The sequence below is a fragment of the Macrobrachium nipponense genome, chromosome 4 (genome assembly GCF_015104395.2).
Source record: "Macrobrachium nipponense isolate FS-2020 chromosome 4, ASM1510439v2, whole genome shotgun sequence".
NCBI classification, from domain to species: domain Eukaryota; kingdom Metazoa; phylum Arthropoda; class Malacostraca; order Decapoda; family Palaemonidae; genus Macrobrachium; species Macrobrachium nipponense.
In genome coordinates this window covers 35,445,325-35,461,957 of record NC_061100.1, presented here as the reverse complement: position 1 = coordinate 35,461,957, position 16,633 = coordinate 35,445,325, and the positions used below count along the sequence as shown (strand labels likewise).

Sequence of the window (16,633 nt, the reverse complement as noted above, 5' to 3'; positions counted from 1 at the left end):
AAATTATTAGCTGGATTTATGTTAAAATGTCATTTCCCAAAAATATATTAGTCGGATTTATGTTAAAATGTCATTTCCCCAAAAAATATTAGTCGGATATATGTTAAAATGTCATTTCTCCCAAAAATATTAGTCGGATTTATGTTAAAATGTCATTTCTCCCAAAAATATTAGTTTGATTTATGTTAAAATGTCATTTCTACCAAAAATATTAGTATGATTTATGTTAAAATGTCATTTCTACCAAAAATATTAGTATGATTTATGTTAAAATGTCATTTCTACCAAAAATAATAGTACGATTTATGTTAAAATGTCATTCTCCCAAAACTATTAGTCGGATTTATGTTAAAATATCATTTCCCAAAAATATTAGTGGGATATATGTTAAAATATCATTTCCCCAAAAAATATCAGTCGGATTTATGTTAAAATGTCATTTCTCCCAAAAAACGTTAGTCGGATTTATATTAAAATGTCATTTCCCCAAAAATATTAGTCGGATTTATGTTAAAATATCATTTCCCAAAAATGTTAGTCGGATTTACGTTAAAATATAATTTCTCCAAAAAATATTGCTCGGATTTATGTTAAAATGTCATTTCCCACCAAAAAAAAACTAGTCGGATTTCTTAAAATGTCCTTTCCCCTAAAAATATTAGTCGGATTTATGTTATAATGTCATTTCCCCAAAAAATATTAGTCGGATTTATGTTAAAATGTCATATCCCCAAAAAATACTAATCAGATTTATGTTAAAATGCCACTTCCCCCAAAAATATTGCTCACGATTCCATACGAATTCGGTTTCTCAAACCTATAATGGTCAGGGTTATATTCAAATTCAGTATCCCAAAATAGCTGTCAACTAACAAGTGTTTGGCGTTTCCATGAAGCACCGAAGGTCACAAAAAAGGCCGAAATGGAAAATGAAATTTACTCTGAACCAAATACAAAACAAACACTCCGGAAACTTTGAGAGCACTGGGAGAGTGAAGAGTTCAGGAATTTATTTCGTATTCATGTGTAAATTATACGCAGCACAAACAAAAAAAATATACTATATATATATATATATATATATATATATATATATATATATAGTCATATATATTTTATACAATTGGATGTCTGGACCAATAGGTGACAGGCGCAAGCCCACGTGTGTGTATATATATATATATATATATATATATATATATATATATATATATATATATAATATATATATATATATATATATATATATATATATATATATATATACATACACACACACACATACACTTACATACATACATACATACATATATATATATATATATATATATTATATATATATATATATTCATAAATACATACACATATTTTATTTAAATACATATATATATATATATGTCTAAAAATTTTTTATATATCATATATATTACCATAATACAACACATATTTAATATAATATAAATATATATATATATATAATATATATATTATATATAGAGAGAGAGAGAAGAGAGGAGAGAGAGAGAGAAGAGGGAGAGGGGAGAGAGAGACGAGAGAGAGAGAGAGAGAGAGAGAGAGAGAGAGAGAGAGAGGCTACACACCCAATTCTTTTGAGTGCTCACGCCCATGCGAAATGTCACCCACCCGCAGCAGTGCGTACCCTGCACTCATCTCCAATCTCCGTTATTAACTGCTAATTCTTCTCTTATTATAAGCTCGAAGTCGGTGCCAATACAGGGATCCGTACGATAGCGGTTATTTCCTCCTTAATCACGCTCGCTCTCTCTCTCTCTCTCTCTCTCTCTCTCTCTCTCTCTCTCAGATGCTCCGTTAAATAAACTAATTGAATTCTGTTCCAACGCCACTTGAATTAAGTTCTCTCTCTCTCTCTCTCTCTCTCTCTCTCTCTCTCTCTCTCTCTCTCTCTCTCTCTTTATACAAATATTTATACAAATGTCAATGCTTTCCTCATCTAATCGTCACGCCACAAAGGCTTCTTAATTTCTATAATTCCTAATATAACTGGTGACAGTCACCAATAAAGTACATATCCTAATTAATACAGAAAATAACGCTCAACATGTGTCACCATTGCTGAAGACATTATTAGTGAACTCCACCCTATCATCTTGTAGAACTGCTGAAAGATCATAATTCGGCTATGACTTGCAGGCCTTTTGAACGAGATTCAATTTGTGCCGTATTATTTTGGATAGATTAGCAAGGCATTCAATTAAGATTATCTCAGCTTAAACATTTATTCAGAACTGGCCAAAATACAACTGCTCTTTTTAGATGCAGGAATGTGAGAGATCAAATTCAATTAATCGGTACCATAGTAGTATCATTACAATATGTACAATTATTGTCTAGATATCACTCTGAATCTGTATTAACAAAACTAGCAAAAGGGGCATAATATTAATTAAAGACCACGCCCATAGACTCTTGACCCCATTCGGAACCAGATATTCGAAAGAGATTTGAATAAAAACTAAACGATGCGAGTGATCCGGGTCAATGACCTCTACCTGAGTTAAGCTGCGATATTTCTTCCTCACCTGAGTAGTTACTACTCCGAGTGTAATGTTTGTTTGTTTGTTTGTTTGTATGGTGTTTTTATGTTGCATGGAACCAGTGGTTATTCACCAACGGGACCAAGGGCTTTACGTGACTTCCAAACCACGTCGAGAGCCAACTTCTGTCACCAGAAATACACATCTCTAACACCTCAATGGAATGGCCGAGAATCGAACTCGTGGCCACCGAGGTGGCAGGTCAAGAGCATACCGATCACTGAGGCGCTGTCCAAGTGTAATTAACTCTTTATTAATTAAAATGGTTATATACCCCTTCCCTCTTATTCTTGTTTGTAAAACCGAGTACACACTGTAATCTTTAGTTCCATCGCAGGCATTTTTGCTTCTTAATGTAGTACAGAGGCTATGCCTCTGATTGATATGAAATAATAATGCATGCAATTTTACCACATCTACTAGCTATCCTGTTCCCAATTTAACTATAGTTTCCTTGAAACGAAAACGAACACACACACACACACATATGTATATACACACGTATATACATATAAATATATATATATTATATATATATATATATATAGTATATAATTATATATATATATATATTATGTATGCATGCATGTACGCATGTATGTATTTGTAAAAAATATGAAATGATTTGATGTAACAATATGGACGACTACTCATATGTTTTATAAAGACAATTTACACCAATTATTAATAGAAAAAATATTTTACAGAAATCACCTCGTAATTACAATATATTCGCAGGTTTTCTTTATAATCGCATTGCTTCCTCGAAATTTTTTTTTATCGCTTTACTTCCTCGATGGTTATTTTTAAAGGAATCACTGAATGAATGAATGCATTTTTCCGTGTAAAATTACACCGGCGTTGTCTCTCTGGAAAGCTGTCAAAATTAATTCACTCAACTACGGGGACCGTTTGGCTCTCATGCCGCTCAGCTCGAGATTTGGCCGCGTAGGCGGAACGCTCGGAACTCCCCGTGTGCAGGAAACTTTCGGGAATATTAGCGCGTACCATAATGGCCACGCCTATACCTTTTCAAAGCACATGTAAGTGTTCAACCCCATCTACACACACACACACACACACGCTAATATATAGAGTATATTCTAAAAAGTAACCTTCCGTAAAGTTACACTTATGATTCTAAACACCCTTTCAATAAGTTACGATATTCACTCGAATTAGGGAAAAAATATATATAACCCTTGGCTAATGTTGAATTAAACTTGAAATACTCAAAGCAACACGAATAAAATACAAAGTTATGAGTCAACAAAAACAAATTTGGGAAAAGGTCTTGGTAAGTGATTAGTTCCTTTTCGTTAAATAAGAAGTATCGTAAAGATTGTTGCCAAAATATTTATGTGCTTCTCTAATGTCAAAGTACAAGTCTATTGTGTCTTAAAATTTACCCCAAACACAAGTATTCAAGTTTTGTTAACTTTAGTAAAAAGGCAATATCTCTCGTGTGTGTGTGTGTGTGTGTGTGTGTGTGTGTGTGTGTGTGTGTGAGAGAGAGAGAGAGAGAGAGAGAGAGAGAGAGAGAGAGAGAGAGAGAGAGAGAGGATATTTAAGGTCTGTTCTTTATTCAAATCTGGGGACTAAGCGCTGGAGGATCTGTCGGTCTTTCTTTCAGTTCATCGAATGCTTATTGTTGCTTACCTGACCAGCAGAACGGTGTGTGTTCTTCTATTAAAAATTCACTCAATGGCGCTGCTATGGTAGCGAAGTGTTTTATAAACTTTCGGAAAAAACTTCTAAACCTAAGAATGATTTGACGTCTTTCTTACAAATAGGTGTATTGTTGTTTGCTTGTTTGTTGGTGTTTTTAAGTTGCATGGAACCAGTGGTTATTCAGCAACGGGACCAACGGCTTTACGTGACTTCTGAACACGTCGAGAGTGAACTTCTGTCACCAGAAATACATATCTCTAACCCCTCAGTGGAATGCCCGAGAATCGAACTCGCGGCCAGCGAGGTGGCAGGCCAAGACCATACCGATCATGCCACTGAGGCGCTTAACACTGCAGGATACTCCTCGATTGACTTAAATCTTTAAGAAATCCAATGGATCATCGATGTCTGAGAATGAAGAGTTTGTACATACTGGGTTGGAAAGTAGGACACCCATCTCTCTCTCTCTCTCTCTCTCTCTCTCTCTCTCTCTCTCTCTCTCTCCAAAACGAGTTGGTGGCATTGCGTCAGTGAGCAAGGAATACGAACAAGCGCAATGCCCTACCTATAACTTCATTCCATCTTACAGTGTGACTCTGCTCACTTAGCACTTGCTTTCTAAAGAACACTTCACTCCTAGTTAAGCTACCAAGACTAGCCATAAAGGAAAAATTATGGGGTTTATACCAGAAGAAAATTATACCGTTGATTTAGGTTACCGCTTTTTCTTATGTTTTCGCCATAGTTTCTTAAAAAGCTGGTTTTGTGTTTTTTTCCGATCTGTTCGTAAGTTTTTCAAGCTCTCCTTCATTCATGCCTGCAATCTGTAGCATCAGTGCCGGAAATGTTGGAACAACAGGGGAGAGAGAGAGAGAGAGAGAGAGAGAGAGAGAGAGAGAGAGAGAGAGAGAGAGAGAGAGAATGCCCACACCTGTTGCTTCACATTCATTCAGTCACTGGTTATTATTCCACGACAATTATAGCCTCCCTTTAAATTTTTGTGATGTAGAGATATCAAATAATTTGACGGTTTTTTCGGTTACTGAATGAATAATGAAAATAGGCGGGTTACTGTCATACGTTAATTTGTGAATATGAGCTGTAAGTTAACAGTTTCCTTTGAGTAGCGTATATCTATTTATATATATATATATAATATATATATGTATATACATATATATATTTATATATTATGTATATAATGATATATATATTTATATTAGATATATATATATTATATAGATATCCTGAGTAGACTACATTTTTCCTCTCAGGCGGTGGGCGAAGGGACATGTCCAAGCCATCTTTATCTCTATTTTATCATCATCTCACCTACTTATTGAACTTCCATGATCAACTTATGATATCTACCCTAAATCTGTCCTGCAACCTGACTTTTCATATCCTTCTGAAAGTTTTAAGTCATTCAAATATCTTAGATGTAGTCCCCACTGGGATACCAGGGGTCATGTTCGTATAGCAATACAGATCGTATTAGTAAATTTCTGTATATATGTGATAGCAGAGTTCTGTTGTCCATACCTAACTGACCGTTTGTGTGTATTAACTCTGGGGAAGGGATTTACCTGTAAATCCATGTAAGATTGGTCACAGTCCTGGCATGGGATTTCGTATACCCCAGAGTCCTTTGGAGATGCCTTTTGTTGGACGTTAATCAGGGATTTGGCTAAGGTGTTTGGGTAAGTAAATAAAACAAAAGGGTTCGATTTTCCGAAGGGATTGGTTATTCTCTTAATCGTGTCCAGGTGGGGAATTATTATTTTATTGTTGGGTGTATCTCTGGTCTTGTCTTTAGGGGGTCGGTAGAAAATTACGTTTGCTTTGTGAATTGCTTTCTCAATTATATGGTCAGGATATTTTAAAGACGAAAGTTGCTTGCGAATTAGTTCAAATTCTTTTTCCAGGAATTCTGGGGAACAAATTCGTAAGGCTCTAAGAACAAGTTACTAGCTACACCTATCTTGATAGTACTTTGTCGTGATAGCTAAAGTAGTGAATGTATGAAAGTGAGAACGTTGGTTTTCTGTATATGGGTGTAGCTAGTAACTTGTTCTTAAGAGCCTTACGAATTTGTTCCCCAGAATTCCTGGAAAAAGAATTTGAACTAATTCGCAAGCAACTTTCGTCTTTAAAATATCCTGACCATATAATTGATAAAGCAATTCACAAAGGAAACGTAAACTCTTTTCTACCGACCCCCTAAAGACAAGACCAGAGATATACACCCAACAATAAAATAATAATTCCCCACCTGGACACGATTAAGAGAATAACCAATCCCTTCGGAAAATCGAACCCTTTTTGTATTTACTTACCCAAACACCTTAGCCAAATCCCTGATTAACGTCCAACAAAAGGCATCTCCAAAGGACTCTGGGGTATACGAAATCCCATGCCAGGACTGTGACCAATCTTACATCGGATTTACAGGTAAATCCCTTTCCCCAGAGATTAATACAACACAAACGGTCAGTTAGGTATGGACAACAGAACTCTGCTATTTTCAACCATATAAATGAACATAACCGATAGAATAAACTGGAATGTCACGTGTAATTTATAGCAGCAACTGCCGGTACAAGAGTCAAATGATGGAATCGGCCTTAATAAAAGAGAGGCATGGTAATGAACATCTCAAAAGGAGCATGGATTTCGGACACGATCGACAACCTCTTCATTCAACCAACCCTTAAGAAGATTAAAGGAAGATTATCAGCGGGGGTGACTTAAATTGGCTTGTTTGTGGATGGACCTCTTGGTATAATACCACCTTTTCTGTAAACTTTTCTCATTCATCTACCTGAAGAGGGAGACAGCAGTCTCTGAATATAGTACTTTTTTTCTCTATATTTTGGTGGTTTTTTTTATGGGCTCCTTTATTAGATGGAATTCTGTTGTTACAGAACATTGTTACCATCATATATATTATATATATATATATATATATAGATATCCTGAGTAGACTACATTTTTCCTCTCAGGCGGTGGGCGAAGGACATGTCCAAGCCATCTTTATCTCTATTTTATCATCATCTCACCTACTTATTGAACTTCCATGATTCAACTTATGATATCTACCCTAAATCTGTCCTGCAACCTGACTTTTCATATCCTTCTGAAAGTTTTAAGTCATTCAAATATCTTAGATGTAGTCCCACTGGGATACCAGGGGTCATGTTCGTATAGCAATACAGATCGTATTAGTAAACTTCTGTATATAATTTTGTGAGCAGTTTCATACTCTCGATTCTCAAAACATATTCAGACTACCCCCTTTTTTTTTTTTGGCTTTTTGAAAGCTTTGGCACAAGAAAACTTGTGGGCTGTATATCAATCCTCCTTAATATTTCAAAGATTCACCCTCATTAATCCTCTGTCCAACTAATGTTACTTAATATCTTTGTGTATACTCTGTCATCACTACTTCTGCTTTTATAGATTTATTATTCTGAGTCTCTTCTCTATAGACATACGGTGAATTCTATTAATCAGTCATCGTCAATCTTTGGTGGTCTATGCAAATCAGCAGCATCTGCTTATTAAGTCTGTGGCCAGTTTCTATCGTTGCTCAGATCTAATCCACTTCAATCCTACCATTGTATTTGCATAATATACATAAATACACACATAAATATACATACATACATACATATATATACATAATATATATATATATATATATCTATATATATATATATATATATATATATATATATATATATATATATATATATATATAGCCTAGTAGGGAAATCATTAGCATACAAGGAAAATCCATGACCTTACAGACCTTACAGACCTTACAGTTCGTTCGGGTTGCCCCAGGTCCCTCAGTGTGAGGCGCCTCTAATGTCTACCAGAGAGTTGCTAGTACATCTTCCGGTATATTTTGCATCTTCCAATCTTGGATGGTCTGGGATGCAGTTTAGATATTTGTCGAGCTTATTCTTAAACACATCTACGCTCACTCCTGATATATTCCTCAGATGAGCTGGCAACGCATTGAATAGACGCTGCATTATCGATGCTGCGTGCTAGTGGATTAATGTTCTGTGGCTTTCCTTATTTTTCCTGGTATAGTTTTGGGCACTATTAATCTACCTCTGCTTGCTCTTTCTGATATTTTTAGTTCCATGATATTTTCTGTTATTCCTTCTATCTGTTTCCATGCCTGAATTATCATGTAGCGTTCTCTTTCTCCTCTTTAGACTATATAATTTAAGGATTGTAGTCTTTCCAGTAGTCTAGGTCCTTAACTTCTTCTATTCTAGCTGTAAAGGACCTTTGTACACTCTCTATTTGTGCAATATCCTTTTGATATGTGGGTACCATATCATATTGCAATATTCAAGTGGACTACGAACATATGTTTATAAAGCATAATCATGTTGTTTCAGCTTTTCTTGTTTTGTAAGTGCCGTAACAACATTCCCATTTTTGCTTTACATTTTGCCAACAGAATGGCTATTTGATCATTGCATAACATGTTCCTATTCATCATCACACCAAGGTCTTTAACTGCTTCCTTATTTTGTGATTGTCTCATTATTAGGTCCCCTATATGCTATAGCTTTCCTTCTCTGTCTCCATAATTTATTGATTCAAATTTATCAGAGTTAAATACATCCTATTTACCTCTGCCCAATCATATACTTTGTTAAGGTCTCTTGTAGAGCGTTCCTATCTTCATCACAAGTAATTTCTCTACTTATTCTTGTGTCATCAGCGAAACTACTCACTACCGAATCCTTAACATTACTGTCTATGTCTTCAATCATAATAACAAACAATATTGCAGCTAGCACCGTACCTTGTGGCACACCGGATATTACCTTGGTTTCATCCGATTTCTCATCGTTTGCAATAACTATCTGTTTTCTGTTGTGTAAAAATTCTTTTAACCATCTTCCTACTTTATCTACGATATTGTGTTTTCTAATTTTCTTTGCTAATATATTATGGTCTACTTTGTCAAAAGCTTTTGCAAAGTCTAGATAAACCACATCTGTTTTCATTTCCGCTTTTCATATTTTTGAATATGTTCTCACGGTGGACTAACAGTTGGGTTTGTGTACTTTTTCCGGGTACGAAACCGTGTTGTCCTATATTAAACAAATTATTTTTTATTAAATGTTTCATAATATTTTTCTTCATTACCCTTTCATACACTTTCATAATATGTGATGTTAGACTCACAGGCCTATAATTACTTGCCTCTAGTCTTGATCCACTTTTGAAAGTAGGGGTGATATATGCTAATTTGTGCTCATCATAAATCTTGCCTGTATCTACACTTTGTCTTAATAATATTGCAAGTGGCTTTGCGATAGAATGAACTACTTTCTTTAACAAAATAGCAGGGACTCCATCCGGCCCTGCAGCAGCTCCATTTTTAATTTCATTAATTGCCTGCACAATATCAGCTTCATTAATTTCTATGTCAGCTAAATATTCACTATTTTCGTCCCTTACTTCTATATCATTATCTTCATTATCTATTCTAGGGGTGAATTCTCTCTTATATCGTTCTGCCAGTATGGTTGCAAATTTCCTTTTTTCATTGCGTTAATCTCCTTTCAATTCTCAGAGGGCCTATTTCTATTCTTCCTTTATTCATCTTCTTCGCATATGAGTATAATAGTTTGGGGTTTTGCTTGATATTTAATAGGGTTTTTTCTTCCAAGTCCCGTTTTTCATTTTCTTTTGATTGTATAATCTTTTGTTCTGCATTTTCTATCTTACTTTTTAGTTCTATAACTTTCCATGCATTTTTTTCTTTTGCAAGACCTTTTTTCCACTTTCTGATTTTCTGGAACAAGATCCTTCTGTCTCTTGGTATGCATGAATGATGTTTACTTTTCTTCTTCGGTATATATTTATCCACTATTTTCTCCAATATTTTATATAATATCTCCGTATTTACCCTTATGTCATCACTTACGAAAATGTTATCCCAATCTTTGTTTAATTCTTCATTAATTTCTGACCATTTTATATTTTTACTGTAGAAGTTGTATTTTCCATATCCTTCCCACTTTTTCATTTCTTGCTTATCTCTATTTTTCACTTGCTTTGGAATGAACTGTTAATTCTATGACATTATGATCTGAAATACTCGCATTATAAACTATTATTCTTTAACATAATTCATCTCGTTCACAAATACTAGGTCTAAAGTATTTTCCTTTCTTGTTGGCAGGTGATTTATTTGTTGAATGTTGTATTCTAGTAGCATATCTAATAGCTTTTCAAATTGCCTCTTATCTTCTGCACTACTATTACTCTCTTTTTTATATGTATAAGTACAACCACAGTCTCCTATTCGTTCTTTCCATTTCTACGAAAGGAAAGTTGAAAGTCACCAGATAGGAGAATAGTCCAGTCCTTGTGATTTCTACATATATCATCCAATTTTTCAATTATTAAGTCAAACTCTTTAGTATTAGGAGGTCTATATATTACTATGTTCATCAATTTTTCAGATTCAAATTCTACCGCTATTAGTTCACATTCTGAGTTACTATATTTCTCGTATATTTTTCCTTGTTTTTTGTCTTTCCCATATATTGCGGTTCCCCCTTGATTCCTATTTTTTCTATCTGATCTATAAGTTTGGAACCCTTTTATTTGATCATCATTCCCAGTCTCTTGGGAATACCAGGTTTCACTTATATTCATTATATCTATTTTCTTTTTCATTTTGGGTTAGTTCTTCTAAGTACTCTATTTTTCTTTTTGAGTTACTCGTAACTAAACCCTGCGCATTCATCACTATGATGGTTTGCGTGTTTTCTCCTTCATTTAATATTGGTAGTAATAAGAGAGAGAGAGAGAGAGAGAGAGGAGCCCGAGAGGAGAGAGAGAGAGAGAGAGAGAGAGAGCGCCATAGTAAGGGAAAATCATTAGCAATACAAGGTCCCAAATCCATAGAGAGAGAGAGAGAGAGAGAGAGAGAGAGAGAAGAGAGAGAGAGAGAGAGAGAGCCTAGTAAGGGAAATCATTAGCATAAAAGGAAAATCCACGCGAGAGAGAGAGAGAGAGAGAGAGGAGAGAGAGAGAGAGAGAGAGAGAGAGAGAGCCTAGCAAGGGAAATCATTAGCATACAAAGAAAACTCACGAGAGAGAGAGAGAGAGAGAGAGAGAGAGAGAGAGAGAGAGAGAGAGAGAGAGAGAGAGAGAGGAATTTAAGCCTGTGTTCCTCCACCTGTGGGGGCGGGGTATTGCGTACACCTGCTCTTCAACTTCTGCAAGCATTAAATTTAACGAGTACATTTATTTCCCTTACAATAAAGCTCGCGAAAAACTTCATCCCTTCCATTTCAAAAGAACTGGATGCCACTAAATACTGGACTCTCTTTATCACAGGACGCCTTCGTAAACAAAAACAAAACAAAAAACGCTTTTAATCAACAGACAGTTCCTTTTTGTCGAAAGGAGGCCAATGGATAGGTCGATTCAAGCAAAGCATATACACGAAGTTAGCGGGTGACCTTTACGGTATCCATATGATGACCCACACCACTCGATATTCGCTTAAAGCTCAGCGACTCTTCGCACACGGGTGCACACTGCCATCGATATTGTAAGAGGAAGTTGCAGAAAGCGAGGCTATGAAATATGACAAGCTATGTATTTCTGCTCGCGATCGATGCGAAATGCGGCAACTGCATTGACAACCGAGAACGTTGACATAAGCGAATTAAAAATAAAATACGACAAATAGTAGGTACTACGGATTAATGTTCACAGTTTTGGTCCAAGCAAAACCAGATACCTACAACGACTACCTGTGGATACTCCTGTACAACAACGAGAACTGACGTTCCCATTTCAATTATTTGAAGAACTTTCATTCAAGGATCATGTAGAATAAATCAATATAATATTACAAGGCTTTCATAAGGCAACTATAACCCCACGTTAAAACTTGGCAGTCACAGCTATGCCTGATGGTCTTCCAGTCATGGTCTCCGAAATCAATGCAAAATACGCTAAACTCCTATAAATGCAGCTGGTTCAAGAACTACAAGAAATGAGTATTATCAAATACTTTACTTCTAGAATTTCACTTAACGCACAATTAAGGGGAAGTCACTTAATGCGCTCCCTCGAAAGTACTACAGAACATCTTAATAGATTGGTACTGCCACTGTGAAACCTCATTACCTTAGGCATTGCATAATGTTTGCAAATATTCTCTGTAATTAAAGTCTAATGACTTTGTTTCCCCTTGTCGTCAGGCGCTGTTATTTTTTCGCCTTCCTTAACCTTGGGTGTTTTTCTCTACTTCCCTCTCTCATCAGTTTTATACAATCCTTGCTAAGACTGTGTAATGACGTTAAATCCCAAACCCTTTGGCCTCCGCTTAGAAAAAAAAATAATAATAACAATAATAATAAAAAAAAAACTATCCAAAAACCTAATGTTTCCACTCCAGGTGCGACAGAATGAGGCCGCAAACAACAGATTATCGTAAACTCACCTATCGTATGTTTGTGTCACCCCTCACCTATTTCTCCCATAAAAACTGCGACATCAAAGATGATGTCACAATAACAAGACTAAAATAATAACAGCATTAACACCAGCAAGCATTTCAATCATTACACCCCCGGCGCAAACATCGCCGCTTGTAACCTTTCGAGTGAAAAAGTGCGACTTTCGACAAAAATAATAAACAATGGAGCAATAAATGAGAACCGATTTACAAAATTCGCTGACGCCAGCAAAAATCCGTCGGAATGCTTACTTCCATCCGCAATGCGTCAGGAAATCAGCAAATTTGCTAAATAAGTAAAATTACTAAAGTGAAAAACACAAAGTGGAAAAATCGGATTCACAAGAACGAAGAATTCATGATAAATTATTAATGGAGAAAAGAGATAAGGCGACGAACATAAAACAGTGAAATCATTAGACAATAAAATGGCATTTATAATTACAGGCAATAATAAAAATTATACATACAAACAAACCTTCGAACTTCTTCACTGGCTGTTACAATCCGGAGGTCCACACCAGGCCACATAATCATTTTTCACACTTTTTACCACACTTACTAGCCGCCATAGGCAAGGGAGAGCTGGCATATGGCCAGTTTTAACCTAAAAGATGAAGAAGAGTAACCTTGAAAATGCAATACCCCATAAAAGTCACTTACCTGTATTTTATGCTGAGCAGACGTGACCGTGTGATCATAGACGATTTCTTCCTCCTCCTCCCCTTCAGGTTTCTCCAAGGAGGAATACGGGGTGTGCTCCAAGCTCCCCGTCCCAGACGCCGTCCCATGAATAAGGGCATCTAGGGCGGCGAGGGACTGGGCACAAGGGCTCGGAGGGGGCGATATCCTCTCGACCAGATCCTTCGTCTCGAGGGGATCGGGTATTCGGCGCCTCCAGTCCTCTTCATTGTCTTTCGCGTCAGATTCAGACTCCTCTTTCAAAAGTCTTTCCGGTTCCACTTTTGGTTCCTGGGCCTCCGAGGTGCCCTTCGCCAATTGACACTCGGCCACTACATCGGGGAATAACTGCCTCCTGACGGAGGGGTCCTGGGGTTCCCCTACCCCAACCTTCTCGACGTCTTTCTCACTGTCCTCCTCATCCTCCTTGGCTTCCTCTTTCTCCTTGCCGTCGTCGGCCTTCTCCTTCGACTCCCCTTCGGACAGATCGACCTTGTAGATGTCGAGTCTGGACTCTCTCTTCGAGTCGTCATTCTGCGAGAGGTCCTCCGTGCTCGAGACGTAGACGGTTTCGGCCTTGAGGGCGCTCAGCACCCCGCCGATCACCACCGTCTCGACGACTTCTCCTCCTCCCCCCTCCAAGGACTTCAGCCCGGGGGTTGTGCCTTCCACTTCGGCCGTTTTCTCCGTTTCGACGTGCAACGTCGGTGGCGGCGTGGGGTCCGTCGCCGCTCCTGACGTGGGGATTTTGGCATGGGTCACGTAGGACTTGGGCTCGTAGCTGGAGGTGTGGGTTTCCGTGCGGTAATGTGTGACGGTCGAGGAGGAAGTTTTCGTCTCCTGAGAGGAAGATAAAGAAGAGATGCTTTGCGCGATAGGGTCGTGGTGTAAGTGACTACTACTACTACTTCGGGTTTCGGTTTCGGTCAGGCTCTTAAAGTCTGTCTTTTCGAGGCTATCCTCCCTCCTTTCTCTACTCCTCGCCTCTCGGTTTTTCCTGATCTGCCTGATCCTCTCCTCACTCTTCTCCCTGTGGGTGAGTTCCACCCGATTCTCCTCACCCCTGTCCTTGCCCCGCACGCCCACGTCCCCATCGTCCCGTCTCTCTCCCCCTCTCCTCCTCCGGTGGTCACTCACTTCATCTCTCCAACTGTCGGACGAGTCGTCTCTCTTCCTCCTGCCGTCGGCGATCTCGTCTCTCCTCCTTCTGTCCGTTATTATCTCCTCTTTTCTTCTCTCGGTCGTCACATTTTCCTTGGTTCGCGTTTCGATCACTTCTTCGCGCGAACTTAACTTGTCCTCCTCGAGTCGTTTCGCGCGCCTCTCCTCGAGTTCCTGCCTGTAGTCCCTCCTCTCGGAGTAGGAGGAGGAGTAGGAGGTCGAGGAGGAAATCTCTTCCGTGGAATACCCTCCCGCGATCGACTCCTTGAGCTTGAGATTCACTTCCTCGGAAGTCTCTTTGGAGCTGCCCTGCTTCTTCAAAGGCCGTAGGTTGTGCTCCTCCCCCCGCTTGGCCGCCGCCGCTGGAGAGGAAGAAGAAACGGCCGCTGACGAGGGAGACGAAGTGGAGGACGAGGACGACGACGAGGTGGTGGTGGGGGCTGCGGCTGTGGTCGTGGACGTGTACGATGCACTGGTCGTCGACGACAACGTCGTGGTCGAACTGGAGTCCGTCTTGGTGAACGAGGACGACTCGTAATGTCTCTTTTCGATGTCTTTCTCTTTGGTTGAATCTTTGATCACTACACTCTCACTCACGATCAGGTCGGCCTTCTCCTTCCTCTCCACGAGCGACACAACAACGTTCTCGTCCTCGTTTTCTACAGTAGTCACCCCGACGCCCACCGCCGGACTCTCATGCGCATTCCCGTTTTCTCTCACCGCTTGATGCTGCTGATGCTGCTGCTGCTGCTGCTGCTGCTGCTGCTGCTGCTGACGCGCGCTCTTTGTCCTCTCGGTCTCCGCTATATTTATCTCCTCTTTCAACGTTTTCACAACCGTTGATTGGCTGGTCTCCGTCACGTTGTAATTGGGAGGGGGAGACCAGCTGGACTGCAGAGTTGCCGTGTCCTCGAAGCGCGGGGGGGAGACCTCCGTGACCCTGTAATGGCCTCCTTTGACCGGTCCCGTCGTCGACGTTTCATCTTCGCTGCTGCTGTGGCGCTGACCTGTCCGACCTGCAATATGAAACAAGAGGAAAACAAGTAAGTATATTTCATTGGGAATAGCAGGGAAGGCAGACGTAATAAAATCAAAATAATGAGTGTTTCATTCAGTCGTGTTTACTTCCCATTGCTCCTCCTGGCCCAAAAATAATGTTTCGTTAACTATGCGCCACATTCGGTAATTAACTTGTTCATGTTGAATAAAAATGGATGCTGTATGTGATATGATCAGTTATAACATATAATAATAATAATAATAATAATAATAATAATAATAATAATAATAATAATAATAATAATATTTTTTTTCTATCAAAGTCCTTCAATTCGACTCTGTGGTACTATAATGTGGGGTTCCGGGTTGCATCCTGCCTCATTAGGAGTCCATCACTTTTCTTACCAAGTATGCTGTTTCTAGGAGCACAATATTATTATTATTATTATTATTATTATTATTATTATTATTATTATTTTTATTATTATCATCATTATTATTATTATTGCTGTTGTTGTAGTAGAATGAGTGCAAGTGGTGGACATAAAAATAACCTGCCCAATTCTGTGTGAAATATCACCAAATGCTATGAAAAGAAAAATGATTCATTATCATCACTAAGGATAAAGGTATCTACAAATATCAGATACTACACCAGGCTAAATGAATGAATAAATGCGCCTATTAGGGCTGGAACAGAACTCTGAGAGTTTCTGGAAACAAAGATGAAAACAAAAATGTGAAAAAAAAGACATAAATCAATAATAAGTAAAGGAATGACTGCCTTCAGTTTAGTTCAGTTATATATATGACAGTTATTCCTGATGGTGCATTGTAATTAAAAGACACAGTAATAACATTAATAATAAGGCTCATTTTGCTATAAAATGACCTGACATACAGATTATCTGTGAAATAAAATAATTATAGATAAAAATGCTAGCAGGAAGTTATTAGAGTGGCAAATGTTAGTACATGCGACTAAATAAATCTGACAAACATCACCTCCAATAATAACATTGCAGGT

At 38.0% G+C, this 16,633-nt stretch overlaps 1 protein-coding gene across 10 annotated transcripts in view; it reads right to left on the bottom strand.

Moving 5' to 3' along the window:
* Window positions 1-16,633, bottom strand: part of LOC135210852 (uncharacterized) — a 741,193-nt gene that overhangs the window by 235,066 nt on the left and 489,494 nt on the right. For all 10 annotated transcript variants that reach the window (XM_064243740.1, XM_064243745.1, XM_064243741.1 and 7 more), the window contains one exon: window positions 13,429-15,623. In XM_064243740.1, coding sequence (XP_064099810.1) covers window positions 13,429-15,623 — 2,195 coding nt within the window. The remainder of the gene's footprint in view (window positions 1-13,428; window positions 15,624-16,633) is intronic.